The 20,058-nt window shown below is 42.5% G+C and overlaps 1 protein-coding gene across 2 annotated transcripts in view; it reads left to right on the forward strand.

Moving 5' to 3' along the window:
• Positions 1–268: 268 nt before the first annotated feature.
• The window catches only part of PIWIL4 (piwi like RNA-mediated gene silencing 4), a 42,306-nt gene continuing 22,516 nt past the window's right edge, over positions 269–20,058 (forward strand). Inside the window, exons 1-9 of one of the 2 annotated variants that reach the window (XM_077775029.1) lie at positions 269–355; positions 1,552–1,636; positions 2,981–3,106; positions 5,798–6,012; positions 9,207–9,328; positions 10,772–10,852; positions 12,413–12,610; positions 14,298–14,409; positions 18,798–18,921. In XM_077775029.1, coding sequence (XP_077631155.1) covers positions 269–355; positions 1,552–1,636; positions 2,981–3,106; positions 5,798–6,012; positions 9,207–9,328; positions 10,772–10,852; positions 12,413–12,610; positions 14,298–14,409; positions 18,798–18,921 — 1,150 coding nt within the window. Of the gene's footprint in view, positions 356–1,551; positions 1,637–2,974; positions 3,107–5,797; positions 6,013–9,206; positions 9,329–10,771; positions 10,853–12,412; positions 12,611–14,297; positions 14,410–18,797; positions 18,922–20,058 lie in introns of both variants that reach the window. The other variant, XM_077775028.1, reaches the window with a different exon arrangement.

Here is a 20,058-nt window from a genome sequence, read left to right on the forward strand (position 1 = left end):
TCAAAGTTGGAAAGGGGGGTGGGATGGAGGGCAAAGGGAAGTCTGGGCTCCACCCCCCACCCAGTGCCACAGGCCACGGGACCCAGGTGGGCGGCGCGCAGTGTGCGGTGCGTGCACCTCCACCCACGCACGCCCCTCCACTGCGTCTCACTCGGAGCCGGAGACGCACCACGTCCGCCCCGTGGCGTCATAGCCTCGCCCGCTGGCCCAGGGACAAATCTCCTCATCGAGACCTGCTGCCTTTGAAGTTTGTTTTGCTCTTGGGAACATGAGTGGTCGCGCCCGCGTGAGGGCGCGAGGCAGGGCCCGCAGCCCCAGGCCCGCGGAAGTGGGGTGCACCCCAGCCCCGCCATCGGTGTGTAGAATGCGCAGCCTACACGGTCTTGCTCTCTCCTAATCTGTCTTCTTGTTGGACACCGCCTTTCTCTGCATTTATTTCTCCCTCTCTGCTGGGAAGGAGCGGCGTATCTTCCCTTTCCGCTTTGAGTCTTTCCGGGGTTTGTCACATTTTTCCCTTCTGGGGGTCTCATCTGAGTAAGATATTAATGAAAATATTTTGGTTCGCGAGGAGTACTGATAACTGGAGCCCAGTGTGTCAGGCTTTCCTACTTTTTGAGTGTTGTTAAATTACTTGACTCGGTTCTAAGTCTCCTGGTAAAAAGTCCAGTACCTTCATTGTGCTCTTAAAGAGCATAAAACCTAATATGATTTGTCTCACCAATTCATGCATAAAAATAATTTCAAACACAGATGTGGTTTAGATTCGATTGCTATTTCTCGACAAACCACTGTGGGTAGGCCCCCACCCTTCCACTAGACTTAGGCAACTAGATTAATTGGCTGGCAACTCAGCAAATTTTGGGTGATATTATTACTACTTGTCAGGATTTGGAGCAGTCTCTTAGACCGAAAGTACTCAAAAGTGGGTAATCTGTGGTCATTGTGCTTTTATTTTTATGACATTGCTTTCTCTTGACTTCATGCATTTTATTTTAGCAGTCTTAAGATACTTTTCTTCTTAAACAACAATAAATAGTTACTGTGAAAAGAGAAAATATTAATGGTTCCCTCCGCCTGTTTTGTGAACTAATTTTGGACCGATTTATTCAGGAGAGTCCTCACCCGAGCTGGTGACCCAGGTCCTCTGGGCCCAATTTATTTTCTTGCTACCAACCTGTTCACACTGGCATTCCCACGGGCGTAGACAGTGAAGGCAGGTGGTCTGTGTTCATCGGTGCCACCTTCCCTGTGATGAACTCTGCGGGCATGAGAATCACGGCTCTGCCTCTCTGTACCTCCAGGGTGTAACAGCTGCATCTGGCTCATAGTCAGAATTAAGGTTTGATAATGGGGAAAACTGTAGCTTGCCCTTATCCTTTTTTCCTAGAATGGGCGGTCTCTTATCATCTCTCAAGCGATTTACCTGTTAGCATTAGCTGATGGTAGTCTGAGGACTTAAGACATGATACAGTTCTTCTTTTGTGTTAACTTTTTTGTTTATGACTTGACATCTTAAATCTAACCAAGGTGTGTGTGTGTTTCCTATTTTAGCCTACGTCTGTTGATATTGGTGACAGTGAAGCATCCTCTACCAGCGGCTTTGCAGAAACAAGCAGGATTTCTCAGACACGTAAGTGCAACTGCATCTGCTCCACTGGGCTCCTTTCCATCTGTGTGGGCTTGGGAATGACCACTCAGTGTTACAGCAGCAGGGTCACTTTTAGAACATCCCATTTACCTTTTCTTGGAGGATCCCGTGTGTTTGTGTGTTATGTTTCTTTGGGGCTCCCCAAACACAGTCTGCTGCTGAATTTCCTGAGACTGCCTGGCAGCTGGGCATCCACAGGCACCAGGAGTCCAGTTTTCTGAGCTTTTATGTTCAGGAAATAATTATAAATTAAAAAAAATTCTTTATGATATTTAGGTGTCAATGCCACCACCCTGCAGGGAGGGCAGAAACCGGGCTTAGCCGCTGCCACTGCTCTCTTCTTTTATTCCCCACCCGTGGTAGACATCACCATTTGATGGCAGCTGTCTTCACTGCAAATCCAGATTTGGCCTCAGGGGACTTGTCAACATGCTACTGCCAGTAGCCACCATCATAGTGTGTGGTGGCATGCCCCGTACGCTAGTTTATGAGCACTGCTGTAACAGAGTACTGTAGACTGGGTGGTTTGAACAATTGAAATGTGTTGTCTCATAATTCCGAAGGCTGGGAGTCCAACCTCAAGGTGTCCACGAAGTTGGTTTCTTCTGAGGCCTCTCTCCCTGGCTGGGAGATGGCTGTCTTCTCCCTGTGTCTTCACACGGTCTCCTTTCTGTATTTGTCTGTGTCTTGATCTCTTCTTATAAGGACACCAGTCATACTGGATTAGGGCTCATGCTGATGACATCATTTTAGCTTAATTGCCTTATTAAAGAATCTGTCTCCAAAAACAGTCACATTCTGAGATATTAGGGGTTAGATCTACAACATATGAAATTTGGGCCACAATTCATCCCATTCAACCGCTGCTAAAACCTGTTGGCCATCTCCCTTGTTCTGACTATGAAGTTAAGTGATTGATTGCTAATAACCATGTAAGCTCTAAGCACTAAGGGTCTCCCAGACTCTCTGGATCAGCAGTCCCTTCACCATCAGATGCCTGGCTCTCTTGTTCTCCACCGGGGTTTTTCCAGCTCTACTTTTTCTCCATTGCCAAGAGGAGGAGCAGACTAGACCAAAATGTTATGAGGCAGAATTAACTCATCGCTTTGTTATTTCTAACAAAACATACCATGCTTCTTTTACAATTTTCAATTCATAGGCTGAAAACTTCTGTATAGTCATGGTTGTTTTCAGCAGTGTGGACTAGTTTTAATTAAAGCCACAAAAATCTGAGCTTTGGTTATTGATGCACTTTTGATATAGTAGTTGTAAACAATATCACTAGAATGAAATAGGAGCTATTATGACATTGTCTTCATATTTTAGATGAAGATGGTGTATCCCCTGGTGATGTACAATGTCCTTTCATCCAAAGAGGTGGGAAAATCAGACGGGACTTCATGGATCTGGGTGTCCGTACCAGAGAGAAATTGGCCCATGTGAGAGATTGTAAAACAGGTACCCAGTCTTCATGTTACTTACTTTTTGATTGAGGAATCAAAAAGCTTGTTTTCCAGCTTGAGGAATTTTAATTTCTATATCTAAAGTAAACAAGTTTATATGTTGACTTAAAAGATATTTATTGAACACCTATTATGTTTACGGCATTATCTAGACACTAATTGTTTTAGCCTCAATTCTCTCCTTTATTAGTAGAAATAATAGCATTTCCCCAAAACATTTCACTTGTTGAAAAGACTTTCTCCTTACACCTGGGATTGTGGTTAAAAGAGATGCTCTATCTCTTTTTTAACACCTTTCCTATATGGGAAATAATAACCTCCCTGGACTTTGGCTATAAAAAGAAGGGTAGAGCTTACTTTTGGAATTCTTAACCCAGTTCCCAGGCTCACCTTTGAAATTGCAACCAAATTGTGTGCATATGCATCTTCTTTTTTTTTTTTTTTTGAGTTTTAAATCCTGTTTATTAAAAGCAAATATTAACTTTTTTTTTTTACAAATAGTTTATTGTCAAATTAGTTTCCACATAACACCCAGTGCTCATCCCCACAAGTGCCCTCCTCCATGCCCATCCCCCCTCCCCCTCACATCCATCAGTCCTCAGTTTTTGTCAGCATTCAGGAGTCTCTCATGGTTTGCCTCTCTCCCTTTCCCCCACCATTTTTCCCCTTCTTCTCCCCCTTGTTCCTCCGTCAAGTTCCTCCTAATCCTCCTTTATGTGCAAACATATGATATTTGTCTTTCTCTGCCTTACTTATTTCGCTCAGCATAACACCCTCAAGGTCCATCCATGTTGCTACACATGGCCAGATTTCATTGTTTCTCATTGCCATGTAGTACTCCATGGTATAGATAAACCACATCTTCTTGATCCATTCGTCCGTTGATGGACACTTCGGCTCTTTCCATGTTTTAGCTATTGTGGAGAGTGCTGCTATGAACATTGGGGTACATGTGCTCCTATGCCTCAGCATTTCTGTATCCCTTGGGTAAATTCCTAGCAGTGCTATTGCTGGGTCATAGGAGAGTTCTATTGTTAGTTTCCTGAGTAACCTCCACACTGTTTTCCAGAGGGGCTGTACCAGTTTACATTCCCACCAACAGTGTAGGAGGGTGCCCGTTTCTCCACATCCTCGTCAGCATCTAGAGTTCTCTGATTTGCTCATTTTAGCCACTCTGACTGCAGTGAGGAGTGTGCATATGCATCTTGAGGAAAGTAGGTCTGTTGTCTTCATTAGATTCTTGAAAGGCTTTGTGACACCCTTCCAAAAGTTAACAGAGACTCCCTGAGGCAGATCAGTTTTCTTCAAACTCTTTATAACCATGCAAAAAAGCAAGAAATAAATACATTGTTATCTATATTGTGTATCTAACATACACACACTAACACAAAAAAATTGAAACTAAGTTTCATGAAACAATGCTCGCCCTTACTCAGGTCTACTCGGTTGCATTCCAGTCATTTCATAAGACATAATGGGTCATCTCATATATTTCCATAACTTCAGCACTAATGGGTCGTGATTACTGTTTGCAAACACTGGTATGAATGATTTCCAAGGATCTTGCCAGCTCTGGTATTCTAGGATGACTCCTCTTTGTCCACAGATAGAGCAGCTAACATATGTTGCCATTTCCCAGGATACAGGAAAACAAAAGAAAGCTTTTCTCTAATTAAAAGAGCACAATTCGTTAATTACTTGCTCCTAATGGATATATACGGTATGTAGAAGCTAAGGAAATATGCACGCATGTTTTTCCTTTCTTACCACCTTGGTGGCTCATGTTTCCACTTATTCCATGAAAGAAAACAAAATAGTGCCCATTTGATATCATTCTTTTTCGTAAGACAAACATTGGATGATTCCCTACAAGGAAAAGTCCAAAGTAGCAACTCCTCTGTGCCCTCCTAGATTCCGTGCTAGAGGGAGCTTACACCATCTTGAGCACAGAACAGCTATATTGAGGCCAGCTCTGAATTTGTCCTGTATATTTTGAAGAGGTGAATAATAAACTCTGTAGGGGATGGAATTTCTGGAAGCATACATGGCTTCCCTCTCTGTCTGCAGAAAACAGAAGCCCAGAGGTCTTGTCTGTTTTTACATATAAAAGATGTGTAATTTCTTTCTCTCTCCCCTTTCCTGCCCCCTCAGTCCCTTCCCTGAGACTTAATAGAGTGGTCTAACCACGGATTGAACTGTCCCAGAATTCTCAGAAGTATAGTTGTTAACCTTTGGTTTTCTGGATTTTCAAGGGGCTGTGATTGTGTTCATGGAAGAACGGGACAGCTTCTTTATAATCTAAGAGCAACATAGTTTCAGAGCAGCATCTGAAAATCTTACTTGAGCCAGTTTGAATTTCAGACTCAGAGCTGGAAGGCAAGCGTTGGAAGGAGTCCTGGGGTAGTTGAATTCTGATGCTTCTCCCTTCCCAAGGAGAACAATGTCAGCGTCTTCTCTTAGGTTCTTATGAGAACTGCTTTACCCAGGATCCCTTTTTAATTCCTAAATATGTGTTTGTAGGACTCCAGAAGGTTACCAGGCTATAGGTTGTTAGAGCTTATCTTGTTTTACTGACACATGCAACAACTATGCATCCACAAATATAATTGTTAAATGATGCAATCAGTATTAGCATGGTGTGATTTTATTTTGGTTAAAACAATGTTTTTTTATTTGCCTTCTTCAGGTTCCAGTGGAGTACCTGTGAAGCTCGTCACAAACCTCTTTAGTTTAGATCTGCCCCAGGACTGGCAGCTCTACCAGTATCATGTGACGTATGATCCAGAGTTAGAGTCTAGAAGGCTGAGAATTGCTTTGCTTTATAGCCATAGGGAACTTTCTAACAAAGCAAAAGCATTTGATGGTGTCATGCTTTTTCTCGCACAAAAACTGGAAGGAAAGGTACAGTATGGTTAGGTTTTATACCTGCACACACATGCGTATACTTACACTCATCCATGTATATTTGAGAGGTTGGCTGATTGTCGTAACAGTTGGAATGAGTGTTTCACTTGCTCCTATCTTCTTTCCTGTTCCCATGCCTGAGAGCAAAAAGACTTCCTACTTAAAACCTCGTCAGTAATTGATTTCTTAGTAAAGAAGCTGATGATCTGGCATTTAAAAAACAAGAGCTGTAATACAAACACTGATGTTTTAACTACAACTTTTTTTTCAAGGCAGAGTTGCCTTGAAACAGGCATCCTTTTTAAACTTTTCCCCAAATAGACAAGACTAAGAAATACCATTTAGCCTATGGCTTCACTGCTTTAAATTTACTCTACTTTTTCTGCTCCTGCGCAGTTGTATCTGTGTGTCCAAATAGCTTTAGATCAGTTTCTGATTCAAAAACTGTCATTTCTTTGATCATATGAAATATTGGTTATTGATATCAATCTTAAGGATACGTTTTAATGGCATGATCATTGACTATGGCAATTGAATGATTCATATTCCTTTATCCATGTTTTTATACCTTCAACATTTTCAGTCCTAAAATATATTGTTATTGATGTTTTTATCATATGCTTTGTTCTGAAACAGTATTAAGATTACTACAAGGAAAAAAGAACCAGTTTCTTTATAAAAAATTAAAATGGAGCATTGGGTTAAAACTTTATGCTTCTATTCCTGAGAAAGCTTAATCTTTTTGTTCAACATTTTGGACAAGATAGTACCAAGGAATGAATTTAAATTTCTGGACTCCACATAAATCTCTGTGAATTTCCTCAAGAAATGTATTCTTTTTCTTTCTTTCTTTCTTTTTTTTTTTTTTTAAGAGAGAGTGCATACACACATGAGTAGGGAAGAGATAGAGGGAGAGAGACAGTCTTAAGCCTGACACAGGGCTTGATCCCACAATTCTGGGATTATGATTTGTACCAAAATGAAGAGTCTGTTGCTTAACTGATGGAGCCACCTAGGTACTTGAAGAAACAGGCTTCTGACCGTTCTTGGGGCTTTTATCTTTTTACAAGAGCCTGAGATTTCTAAGAGCTACTTGAGTGATTATTTTCTCTGGATATGGAATTTAAAAGTTATATCATAGACTTAAATTTAGGGGCTTGGAAAATCTAGATGTGTAAATTTAGAAACACTTGCATTCATCCTAAGTCCTTATTGATTTAGTATTTTGTCTTATGACCAGATATTGATAGCATGCTAATATACCACACCTCTCATAACTGAATGATACATGTTTCAGGTGTATTGTTATAATTAAAAGTCATCTTGTTCTTGTACCTACATCTGTAGTAACAGTAGATTAGATATGTCAGTATTATATACTCTCCATTGAGTAATCTAGCTTACTTCAATTGTACCTAACCAAAATGGAAAAATTTTACTCTATAGATGCTCAGAATAAGTTACTATTACTTGTTTCTCACTCAAAATGAGCATGTGGAATGTACCGTATTGTTTGGGATGGAATCTAATGAAGAAGCAGCTGAGGAGAAACCTAGTGACACAAGTCAGGCCTATTGATTTTATTTCCTGGACACAGGTGATAAAGGGTTTAGACAAAAGAGTGTTGTCTTGTGCCTTATCAACATATGACCTGCTACCCAATGAAAGTGAAATAGAAACAGTAAGAAGAAATAGTGTCCCAACAAACATGTTACTGTGCTCACCTTTTTATTCTCATCTTAATTTGACTTGGGCTTTTCCGGCACTCCCATCCATCCTCCCCACACTTTGTAGGGTGCTCATTTTTGTTGAAAGAGCCCCTCCACTAATCATTCATTGCACTCCCACGTAGCACAGTTCTAGAAGTTCTGTTCTGCTGCTTCCTGGCCTTCCACTGTCTTGCGGACCCCATCTGTGTATCTGTGGCCACAACCTGGATGGCTGGCACTAGTCACATCAGTGTGCCACTCTTACGCTTTCTTTCCACGCTTCTAAAGGGCCTGCCGTGTGACTGCCGGGTGCTGCCATTATAGAGGAAACCAGGACACATAAAACAAGGTTCTTGTCAAACAACTTCAACTTGGCACTAAAGTTGTTTCCAACTAAATACAGCGCAAGGTTATTTATAAATGAATGCAGTACAAGGCAACATTTATCGAGTGCCTACTCTGCCAGGCTGTTTGTATGTGTGACCTCCTTTAATGTTCTCATCACCCCTGGAGCCTCAGAGAGGTTAAGTGTCTTGTCCAAGGCCTTCATACAGAGCTCGATGAAAGACCATTCCCAGAGGATACTTGAAGGGAAGTGAACTGGCTCCTTGGTTGGGTAGGATTGGAATCAATGAAGAGGGGGAGGGGGGTGGGGGGGAATGCAAGACAAAAGTACAGGAAGGAGCAAAGGCACAATGATAGAAGGTGAGGGGCATATTTTAGAAATTTCTGATAATCCAGGTTTAGCAGGGAAGGAATGGAAGTCGTGGCTCCAATGTAGGGAGACTCTTAAATGTCCTGGGGAGAGATAGGGACTGCCCCCCACTGACCACTGAAGCCTTGAGAGAGGGTTTCAAAAATTAGTAAGATCAGATTCCCTCTCTGTTTTCATGCCTACTGATTTCTCCCCTCTTTTCCCACATTTATTTCCACTTTACTTGCAAATCTTCTCTCCTTATGTTTCTTCCTCTCTTCTTCTTTGGTCTTCTGTTTTATGAATAATGCTGAGAGGCTGTCCTCTGGAATCCACAAACCCAGAATGGGCAGGACAGTCCACTAGTAGGCTTCTGGGTGTCTGTGAACATAGGTGTATCATTGTGGTATACAGGTATGTAAAGTTTTCTTGGGACAATGCCTGAAACTTTTATCATACCCTCAAGGTGATTTGTGACCTGTCCCCCAAGTGTCATCCCCCCACCCCTACTAAATAAGATGAAGAAACCTTGCTCTGGATTTCTTTTTGGATCAAGTCTCTGATTTTGATTCTCCATTAAGATCTTCCATTAAGAGGAAAGAGATGTGTTGCTTTTCTAGGATTAGCATGACAGAAAAATTCTCCAAGTATAATATGATTAGATTATTACATTACTAACACCTGCAGTTTTGTTTTGTTAATGCATATTAGATTTTGATGGATGTATCATATCTAATTCTTCACACTCGGGGACACTCTAGAGTGCCTATTAAGTACATCTTTTCCAGGTCACGGAATTGTTGAGTGAAACTCACAGAGGCAGGACTGTAAAGATGACTATCACTCTGACAAGGGAGCTGCCAGCAAGTTCCCCCGTGTGCATCCAGGTCTTCAATATCATCTTCAAAAAGTGAGGCACCTCACATGTCAGTTAAATTGAGGCTAGAGACGCCTTTCAGCATAGAGCCTGGGTTGATGACTGTCAACCATCTCGTGGGACACCTGTGAGCAGCAGCGTCATCCGCAGGGCACTTTTCCATGCACTTCCATGTACCTGTGCAGTACTATACCTGCAGTCCCTCACAGCCTCTCACTCCCATCTGGCCATCCAGTGCTCCTTCAGTTGGGACAAAGAACTCAAGGGTTGTGATGTCTCAGAGGTGGCAGCTGTGGGCAGGAGGGGAGGCGCGGAGGAGGGTTGCCTTTTCCTTACCCTCTCCCACCCTTCATCTGAGACTTAAATATTCTTTGTTATGTGTTATTTTTCTAGCATCACCAGCTTCCCTCTGCTCTCATCCCCACCCTCAGCCTCACCTTTCCCCATGTGAACCCCTGGGGCAGAAGGAAGGCTGTGATTACACTTTTCAGAAATTGTGATTACAGTTTCCTCGAAATTGATGTAAGGATCGCTTGCTTCAGTGTTATCTGGGGTGGAAGGGAGGTGAAACTCCACAAAATGCAGATTTCCCGGCCCCTCCCAGGACCTAGTAAACGGAATGTCAAGAACGGGGCCTGAAAAACTCCATATTTTGAGCACACTTCCTAGACGACACACAGGAACACAAATGTTTGTGAACGGCAGTTTTCCATGCTACTGGTATGGACCGGCAAGATGATATGTCCAGAAACCTTTGACACCAGCCCTGTGCTCAATAATGGTCTCTGGACAGGAGGAGGATGAAAGACTTTGGTTGTTGATGGGTTGGGCACATAAAGGAATCCATCCCCATCCCCAGATGCGTTACTTCCTAATTCTAGTCAGATGTCCTGCTAAGCAGCTTTAGATCAGATGTTCAGTAGATAGCTCAATGACGTGTGGTAGCCAAAATCATGGAGTTGTAACCCATGTTTTTTGACCTGAGATGGTTACACTTCCTTCATGCAGTGGGCAGCCTCAGATCAGTGATGTGTCCTTTCCAAAGGTGACCAGGATATTTGTTGCTGAAGAGGCAGCTATGCCATGTGGGGAGCCTGAGTAGCCTCATTAGAAACCGCTTCTTTGTCAAATCAGAGGAGATACTGGAAGAGCCTGCAAACATGGCTTGCCTCACCCCATGCTAACCAGAATGTTGCAACCACAGTCATATTGGTGACCACATATTTATCATTGCAGTTAAATGCAGACAGACAAAAACAATTTCAATGATATGATTCTCAAATATGAAGAAGTGATAGTTCTCATATACACACCCGTACATATATTTAGCATCTAAACCTTCCAGTGCTAGAAGAATGATAGTTCTATATTTTCTACATAATTCTATCAGGATGTCCAGCATGGGTACAAACTTAGTATGATACTGTTATTAACTGATGTTTACCAAAGATTTAAAATATATATATATACTTGCAGGATCTTAAAAAAGTTGGCCATGTACCAAATAGGACGGAACTTCTATAAGCCTTCTGAGCTAGTGGAAATTCCCCAGCACAAGTAGGTTTGTTTATACTTTGTTACTCTGAAATTGTTATAATGTGAAGAACATAATTTACGATGCAATATTATACCATTATGCCTCCTCTGAGAGACTGTGTATTATGAAAAATAATGGATTTTTTAAATTTTGAAGTTTTTTTTATGGAATGGTGAATGTCACTGTGAAGCTAGCAGCCTGTTTTCTTATTTTAACATGCTGAGATGATTATCATAAGTCCTAGAAGGAATTCAGAAACTGAGTTTTTTGTGCATGACAAGTAGTAATGAAAGTAGAGTAAGCTATATTACGTTATACCGCATATTTGATACCCTGCTTTCTTGCTGACAGGAAGTTAGCACAGACAGGATGGTTCATATTGGGTAAGCAGAGGCCAGACAAACAAGTCAAGTAAATGGGGACGAATTTTCACTCTAAACCGGAAGTGCATGCTTCCAGGAAAGTGGTCAGTTATGTCTACAATGGGTTGCTGGCCCTCCAAAATACATGGTCAAGCTAAAGACAGAGAGGCAATTGGTAACCCAAAGACAGATCTGTATACAAAGGAAGGAGTGCATAAGCGAGAAGACATGAGGGGCAGGGTGTTTAGCCTGCTGCCAGGTAGGGAGGAAGTGCTGGGGTTTCCATCTGTTAATTCAGGGTGTCAGAGTGGTCTGTGGGAAGCATCCTGTTGGTGCTCTCACTTACCTCCCAACCTGGATTAGAAGTTCTTGTCGGTGCAGGGTTGTGCTGAGCCGGAGTGGGTGCTAGCACAGGTGCTTGTCCTAAGAGCTGGCCGTGAATGAAGTCCACAGAGTAAACTGAAACAATCTAAAAATATGTATATATTTGCCTGTTCTTTCATGTCCTTTCCATAAATTTTTCTTATTCAAGACTTCAGGCCATGATATTCATGGTTGTAGAAAGGAGCTATAGCCTCTGCTCTGGTGTCCCTTCTGTGTGTGTACGAGATGTCGCTTAGATTAGTTCTTACCCTCGTGGGGTCCGTATACTGCCTTCACTGTTGAGTCTGTGTACTTTTCTGAACCTCGAGGTTTTCATGCTGGGACACATCAGCCCATAAACATAGTCATCCTACAGCTGTGGTTCTCAGCCAAGGGCACGTGTGCCCCCCAGGAGACATATGGCAAAGTCTGGAAGTATTTCGGTTGTCACAGCATGGAGGCTGCTCCTGGCATCTGGTTGGTAGAGGCCGGGGGTGGGGGTAGGGAGTAGTACCAAATATCCTACAGGGCACAGGACAGCTCCTAACACAGAATGATCTGGTCCCAAATGTCAGTAGTGCCAAGGAGGGGAGATGCTTTGCTTCTTTGGAAAGCCATTTATCATAAATATATGCTTAAAGACACTCCTCCGCTAGGAATGACTGAAGATTTTAGTCACAGCTGGAAAAAATCAGACTAAAGAAAGATTGTTCCATAAAACGAGGAAAATTGGAATATAAGAGGACCACTAAAATGTTTATTGTTTTATGATATGACATTTCAAATTTATTTATTTCACGTATTTATGTGTGTTTATATGTGTATTTATTTATTTATTTGTTTATTTATTTGAAGGTTATCCCTTTGGCCTGGGTTTGCTATTTCTGTGTCACAGTTTGAGAGCAGGCTCCTGTTTACTGCTGATGTGAGTTATAAAGTACTCCGAAATGAGACTGTTCTAGAATTCATGACTGATCTCTGCCAGGAAACTGGTATGTCCTGCTTTACCCAGATGTGTGAGAAACGGCTGCTTGGGCTCATTGTCCTTACAAGGTAAAAGACTGCATTTAAGAAAACTTCCTGAGGGAATGAATTCTTCTTCTTTTTTTAATGTTTATTTTTTGAGAGAGAGGGAGACAGAGTGTTGGGGGTGGGGGCAGAGAGAGAAGGAGACACAGAATCCAAAGAAGGCTCCAGGCTCTGAGCTGCCAGCACAGAGCCTAATGCAGCGCATGAATCCCCAGGAACCATGGACAATTAACCAAACACTGAACCGAACTGTAAGAGCATGACCTCAGCTGAAAGTCGATACTTAACTGACTGAGCCACCCAGGTGCCTTGAGGGAATGAATTCTTTATGCTGTTTGGGAACAGGAATAGCCACAGAGCTTTGTCCTGAGCACAGTCTGATCAGTTTATTCACCTGTTTAGACCTGGCCATTCTCAGTTGACTAGAGTTCAGACTTCCTGGAGTGGCCTTCAGGGACCGTCCACTCCTCACGTAGTCCTAAACCATCTCTAGCTGCACCCCTCTCCCCACCCCCAAGAGTCTGCACTTTCCTGCTTCAGTGCCTTTGCCTGGATTTTACACCCCTAATTCTGTCTTTTTAAAGTTCTGTTTCTACAAAATCCAGCTCATACCTCACTGTTTTTCTGAAGCCTCCACCTGTCCACTCCATTACCGGACTTACTCAGTTACCTCCTCTGTGCTGTTCCCATAGCACATTGCTCATAGCCATTTTATTTCATTCTATTACATCACAGGAGAGAACATCAGGTCCATGTCTCCTCTTCTCTGTAAGAGTAAAGGGGCTTTAAGACCGAGAACTTTCAAGTCCTGAGGTTTATCTGTGTATAATTTGCTCTGAATGCACATTGAACTGAATTAAACACAGACAGATTGGGTTGTTTCCTGAATACCAACTACAAAGCTTACCATGTCCTGCTTCAGTCCACAGATAGTTCTAGAGGACGTGCTAGTCCTCTTCTAATCTGGTTCGGAATTTTCACTTCAAGTTGTTTTTTCTGGGTTATATAAGCAGGGCGGTGGGCCTGGGTGACTTCCATACCACCTGAGATGAGAAGGCCACCCCATGATCCTCCTGTCATGATTGCCATGAATTAGCTTATCACAATATTCCAGAGTAACCTTGCAAAGTACCAAGAGCCAGGAGAAACCTGGGAGGTTCCCATCTTGAGGTTGGGGCAGCATGAAAGAATATTCCAGGCCGCACAGTGCTGCAGGGGAAATAGACTTGAAAATGATCTTAGCCAGCCTGCTTTGCAGTTTGGCTGAGGGCCAGCCCTCCATGGGAGATTACGTGCGACACCCAGCTGGCATGGTTGATCAGCCTTCTTCCCTGTTTTTTAAGCAGAAGAACTATCTGGGAGCTCAAAAACTCTGAATGACACCGGAAGCTGATGGGAAAGCCTTGAGCAGTGCCTCAGCCTTTGACCATCTAAGAATAATTTATCTGGAGTTAGAGTGTCTCTCGGTGACAAAGATTGTGGTTTAATGACTTCCTCACCTGTTTTGTTGGAATGGAGGTCTTCTTGTATCCTGAAGAGTTAATGAGTGCTCTTCTCAGATAAGAGCCAGTCATTTTTTTAAAAATGTCCATTCTTGTTTTACTATTGTAATTTCTGAAATTCTGGAGTTTAATACTTTGAATTAAAACTGTGGTGAAATAGCCGCTTGTATGATTTGGAAACATTTGTGAAGATTTCTTGCATTTCCCAGATACAATAACAAAACCTACCGCATCGATGACATTGACTGGTCGGTGAAGCCCACGCACACCTTTCAGAAGCAGGATGGCACTGAGACCACCTATGTGGACTACTATAAGCAGGTTGGACTTCTGTACTTTATGCTCATCTCTCTTCCTCTTAGCTTAGAGAGGTCTCTCTGTTCCTTTCCAAGGCTAACAGGTCCCCCAAGTTGTCAGGCTGAGACTGCTTCTGACATAATTCTTCGATGTGTCCCTTCCCCTCCAAGCCTACTTTCCCTGGCTTGGCTTAGACCCTCATCCTGCTTCCTGTTGTCCTTCTTCCTATAGTCTGAGTAATTTCCCTTAAAAGCATATCTGATAATGTCATTTCCTTGCTTAAAATATTTCCATGACTTTGTAGTACCTTAGAAGCCAGTCCTAAGCTCCTGGGCACTGCCCCTTTGTAATCTGGCCACTTCCTGCCTCTTGAGCCCCATCTGCTACCACTTTCGTTTTCCTTTGTTCTATTGAGTTTATGTTTGTAGTTCCTTTAGTCAGTTACTCNNTCTCAGGCATGTACTTCCTGTTCCTGGGCACCCCTTCACAGCCAGTCAATCACTGACCGCCCTTCAGTACTGAGCTCAGCCATGTCAACTCTCAGGGGAGCCCCATGGCACTCTCCCCAGGGGCTCCTTCCTGTATTTAGGGCCATCACATTATCATCGGCAGGATGTGAATGGTCTGACTTCTCCCCTGAACTTTGACCTCTTTATTTCTGGATACCGGGGGCAAGCACGGTGCTTATACATAGCAGATGCTCAAATATTTGTTGATGGAATCTCATGCCGCCTCGCAGAGCAGGATTCACAGTTATCACCGTTATCTCTACCCCCCACCTTCCCTCTGGAGTTCCTTACAGAGGCTTCTTATATAATCATATTTCAGTCTCCAGAATCTCACAGATATTTCAAAAAACAAACAATAGTAAAAACTCTTCTTTCCATACTTTCAAGAAAAGCTATCTTTTTTTTTTTCACTTAGCTGATTTCTCTGGAAGGTCATCTTCACTAGTTCCAAGCCCCTCTTCTGTTGTTCTTCCTCCCTGAAACCTCCATAGTCTGGCATCCGGTCTGCTGCTGTGGAAATAGCTCCCTTTAAAGGCAAATTCAGCTACCTTTCTTATTGTAAGGGGCTTTTTGCGGCATATGACCCCAGTGACACCTGACTGAGTGGCTCACCTCCTTGACTCCCAGGGACAGCCCTGGTGGCTCTCTCCCAGGCTGTGTTGTTGAGTCTCAGCCTCTTTTGATGCTTTCCCCTTCCTTTTGCCCCAGATGTTAAATGCAATTATTCCCCATGGGTCCCTCATATAGGATCTCTTCTTCCTATCTGCAGACCTCTCAAATACTGTATTTTTGCCTTGCCCTCCTTCCTGAATTACATACTTATCTCCATTTTCAGATCACATTTGCATGAATGTCCTGGAGGCATTTCAGACTAACATCGTTCATACTGAATTCATGGTCTTCCCACTCCTGTTTCTCCGGGAAATTCACCCTCTCGCTTCCTTCCTCTTCTTCACCCTCACCTGCCCATTCATTTGTCACCAGCGTCAGTCCTGCCTCCTTTCTCAGGATTCTCCCAGGAACCCATCTCCCTTTCTCAGCCCTATTACCGCTGCATGAATGCAGGACGACTCATGGGTTCCCCCCTGGGAGATCTGGGTCACCCCCTTCTGGAGTCCCTGCCACAGCTCTGTCTTCGCTGTGACCCATTATCCTCACTGCCACCAGAGAGATCTTCCTGAAATGCTGCCCAGAAAGGTGGTTAAGAGCATAGGCTAGAGAATAGGGTAGTCCCGACACTGACTGTGTGACCTTGAGCAAATCACTAAACCTGGAGGGTCATCTGTGAAGGGGAGTCGTTGGTCTGCCTTCACGGGGGCTTGCAGCACAAGCACAGAATGAGGTAACCATGCCTACAGAGCTTTTCGCCTGGTGCCCGCACATGGTGAGCACTGCATGAATGGTGGCGACCCGGCCCTGCTTTTCCCAGCCTCCCCTTCTTCGTCTCTGGCATCACACACTTTGGTCCCATCTCACCTTTCAGCCTCATCTCTCACCGCATTGCCACCAGGCACCCCATGCTGCTGTCACCCCATCCACTTGCTGTCACTAAATGTTTCTCTGTGTTTGCTCATGTTCACTAGACATTGGCATAAATCCATACCATACCCTTCACCACCAGCTAAACCCCTAGCTTCCAAGTCATGTGTCGCCACATTTGTAAAGTCCTCTCTGACTTTGCTTCCTGTCACATTCACAGAAGACATAACAATTCTCTAAGCACTTGTATCATGCATCATGTTGCTTCTAGAATGTCTTCCTTGTAGAGCAGGAATGGCGTTTGGCTAGCCAGTGATGAATAGTGCCTAGCAAAGCATCTTGTGCATAATATGCCCCATAAGTGTTTGTTTATTAAACAGCAAGTTTGTTGAACATTTGGGTTTCTTTCCTGCATGATTAAATTTTTCTTCCTTGAACAGAGGTATTTTTAGGACTTGTAACATTCTGAGAAGAGAATCATGGTAAAATCCCACTCACTCTCTTTGTAATGAGTTGTAGCTCACTGCATATGTGTAGCTCACTGCATATATGTTGTAATTAGGGAGAAAAAGAAAGAAATTGTGCCTATCCTAGAATGTCTTCCTCTCTGTCCCAGGAAAAGGAACACTGAGTTACTGAATTACTGTGTAGTCAACTCTCAAAGTGGACATCTTGATATTGACCTTATTTTTCTATTTTATTTTTTCATGAAAAATATTTTCAAATGCTAAGAAAACGGGCAAGGAAGAGAGTAAAGACTATCTTATGACACAGTTTAGTGGGGAGAATTCTTGGCAATGTTCCGGGTAAATACAACACCCTCTTCCTGGAACATGCCCCGGCAAATCTTTAGACTCCCATATTTTCTTCAAGGTGCTCTTTTGGACTTTGCTTCCTTCATGAAGCCTTCCCTGATTTACCATCCATATATTGTTTCCTGATACCACCTTCCTCCCCAGGGACCCAGTACTGAATGGTATATAGCAGGCAGAGCTCCCAAGTGTTATGGGATAAGTAATCCAGCTAATTACTTATTAGCTATATTACTATACCCATTACTATAGTAATATTAGCTTATTACTATAATCCAGCTAATTTCTGGGACCTTGGGAAAGTTATTTCACTTCTCATAATGTTTCCTCATCTGTAGAGGGGATGAGATAGTATCTGTCTCATAGGTTTGTTGTTAAGATTAAATGAGGAAAAGTACAAGTGCTTAGCATGTCAACTTTGTGCTTCCATACCTTGTTTGTAGACAGTGTAGTTACATGTGAGGTAGGGATAGTGCCTCTTCTATCTTTGTGTCCGCTGTGGTCCCTGGAACATAGTAAGCAGGAGATGTTGACTGTATTAATGAAGTCATGTATCAAAATTCTCCTTCTATGAAGACTTCCCCAAGCTTTTTAGCTATAGCAGTCCTTGCAGTCAGCACTTCAAACTGCAATTTCCTGAATTGTTTTTTATTTTAATGACTAAAAGTCCTTACCGAACAGAGAAACTCTTGCTTCTTGCAAGAGTAATTACTGATGCCAACATCACATAGTGCCTGGGCATTTTTCAGATTATACTTCCAGTTGTTCTGTCATTCGTGTTGAGTAAATTTTACCGGAAATGAGTGTTAATTGGAACCGCTGGTATTGGAAGGTAAAATGGACTTTTGGCAATGTGAGAATGTTGAAATTCAAGGTTAGGAAGGGAATGGGGGTGGGAGAGGAGTGAACAGTGGCCAAGGACTCATTATAAACCAGATGCCATGCTAGTGGTTTATGTGGGATGCCTCTGAGCTACTGTTCAGCTCATTTCGTCGATGAGGAAAGGTAAGTCACTTCTCCAGTGTCACAGTCCAGTTAAACGGGGGAGCCAAGGACCAGGTTCACATTTGCCAGACTTCAAAGCTGCTTCCCTGTAACATTGGGCTATCCTGGAAATCAAGGACAGTCATACTTTTTTGGGAAATCTGAGGTTGATTCTATATGCCCCCAGTTTGTGTGTAGATAGTTTCAGAATGACTACAGATGCTCCGAGCCAGTTAGTTACGTATGGAGCAGTGGCCTCAGGCATAAATAGTGGAAATGCTGGCATCAAGTCCCCTCCATGGGGGCCATTGCACTGTGTACACATACAGCCACCTGGAGGCTATTCTGACTCTGGATGGGGCAAGGAAAGAACTTCTTTTTTTTGAAAACAACATTGCATTATAAAAGGTAATCAATAAAATCATAAAACAGACCCTGAGAAGTCAAAGATGAGTCCTAGGAAGGAAGTAGAAATGAGTGGGTAACCATAGGGATTAGTAGGATTTTTTTCCCTTTATTGAGAAGATTTATCTATTCATTTTGGATTACCTTGTGGCTTATAAGCAAGGATGCTCATTTTACAGTGCTGTCATATTAACTTTTCCCTCATTGATCTTGCATTCTATAGCAATATGATATTACTTTATCTGACTTAAACCAGCCAGTGCTTGTTAGTCTGCTGAAAACCAAGAGAAATAACAACACTGAGCCTCGGGTGGCCCACCTGATCCCTGAGCTCTGCTTTCTAACAGGTAATGTTTATGCTTTATACTCTATCAGTCAGGCTCTTGATCCTAAGCTCCTGACACACGGCAGTGGGCAACTAGCAGAGTGCCAGAGCATTCGTTTAACCCATGGAGGGTGGGCCTGCTGAGTGATGTGTTTGATAGAGGGAAGTGGGAGGGTAGAGAGCCCTTTGAAAATTGGCACAGTAAGGGTTATACGTTTTTTTAATCTCATACGTTCTGTTTGCCACTCTGGCATAAAAGAGGCCACCAGATATTTTCTGAAAACCAAGCTTCTCTTTTTTTAAAATGCACTATTCAGTCTTTTATTTGTGTATTTTAAACCACTTAATTGAGGTAGTGATTGCCGTGTCAAAAATATTTAACGAATACAATTGAATGAGTTTGGGTAAGTTTACACTTAGAAAACCATCATCACCCTAAAGGTCATAGACCCATCCTTCACCTCCCAAAGTTTCTTACTGCTCCTATTATTATTACCATTATGACACACACTATTCTATTTAACTTCTATGTGATTTAAGTATAATTATAATTATCTCCATTTTATAGTTGAGGGAACCAAAGCTTGCAGATTGCTCTAAGTTCCATGCCTTTTCATAGAGGCGGAATTAGGATTTAAACTTTTACCTGTCTGATTTCAGGTCTTAATTTCTTTCTAATGGTACTTCTCATCCCAGAATAAGAGAGGGGATTCTAGGGAGTCAGTTAATCTTGGAAGTAGAAACCTTTACTATGATGCTATCCAATTGTAGAGTGAACTAAAAGGGAGTAGCCAAAAAAACCAGCATGAGTTACCTTATTTGGGAGAGACTCTAGAGATGCTAGTAATTTAATAAGAAATAAGCTCTCAAGGTTAAACTCTTCTGATCCAGGAATAGTTTACAAATGGCAACATCATGCATACTGTTACCTCAGGGCCTTTGTATTAACTGTTCCCTGTACCTGAATATTAAAATTTTTTTATCTTTTTAATTCTGGTATAATTAACATATAGTGTTACATTAGTTTCAGGTGTACAATATAGTGATTCAGCAATTCTGTACATCACCCAATGCTCATTTGGATACTCTTACTCCCCTTCATCTCTTTCACTTATCCCTCACCCACTTCTCCTCTTACAAGCACCAGTTTGTTCTTTAT

This window comes from Crocuta crocuta, unplaced genomic scaffold (genome assembly GCF_008692635.1).
Source record: "Crocuta crocuta isolate KB4526 unplaced genomic scaffold, BGI_CrCroc_1.0 scaffold1293, whole genome shotgun sequence".
Classification (NCBI taxonomy): Eukaryota; Metazoa; Chordata; class Mammalia; order Carnivora; family Hyaenidae; genus Crocuta; species Crocuta crocuta.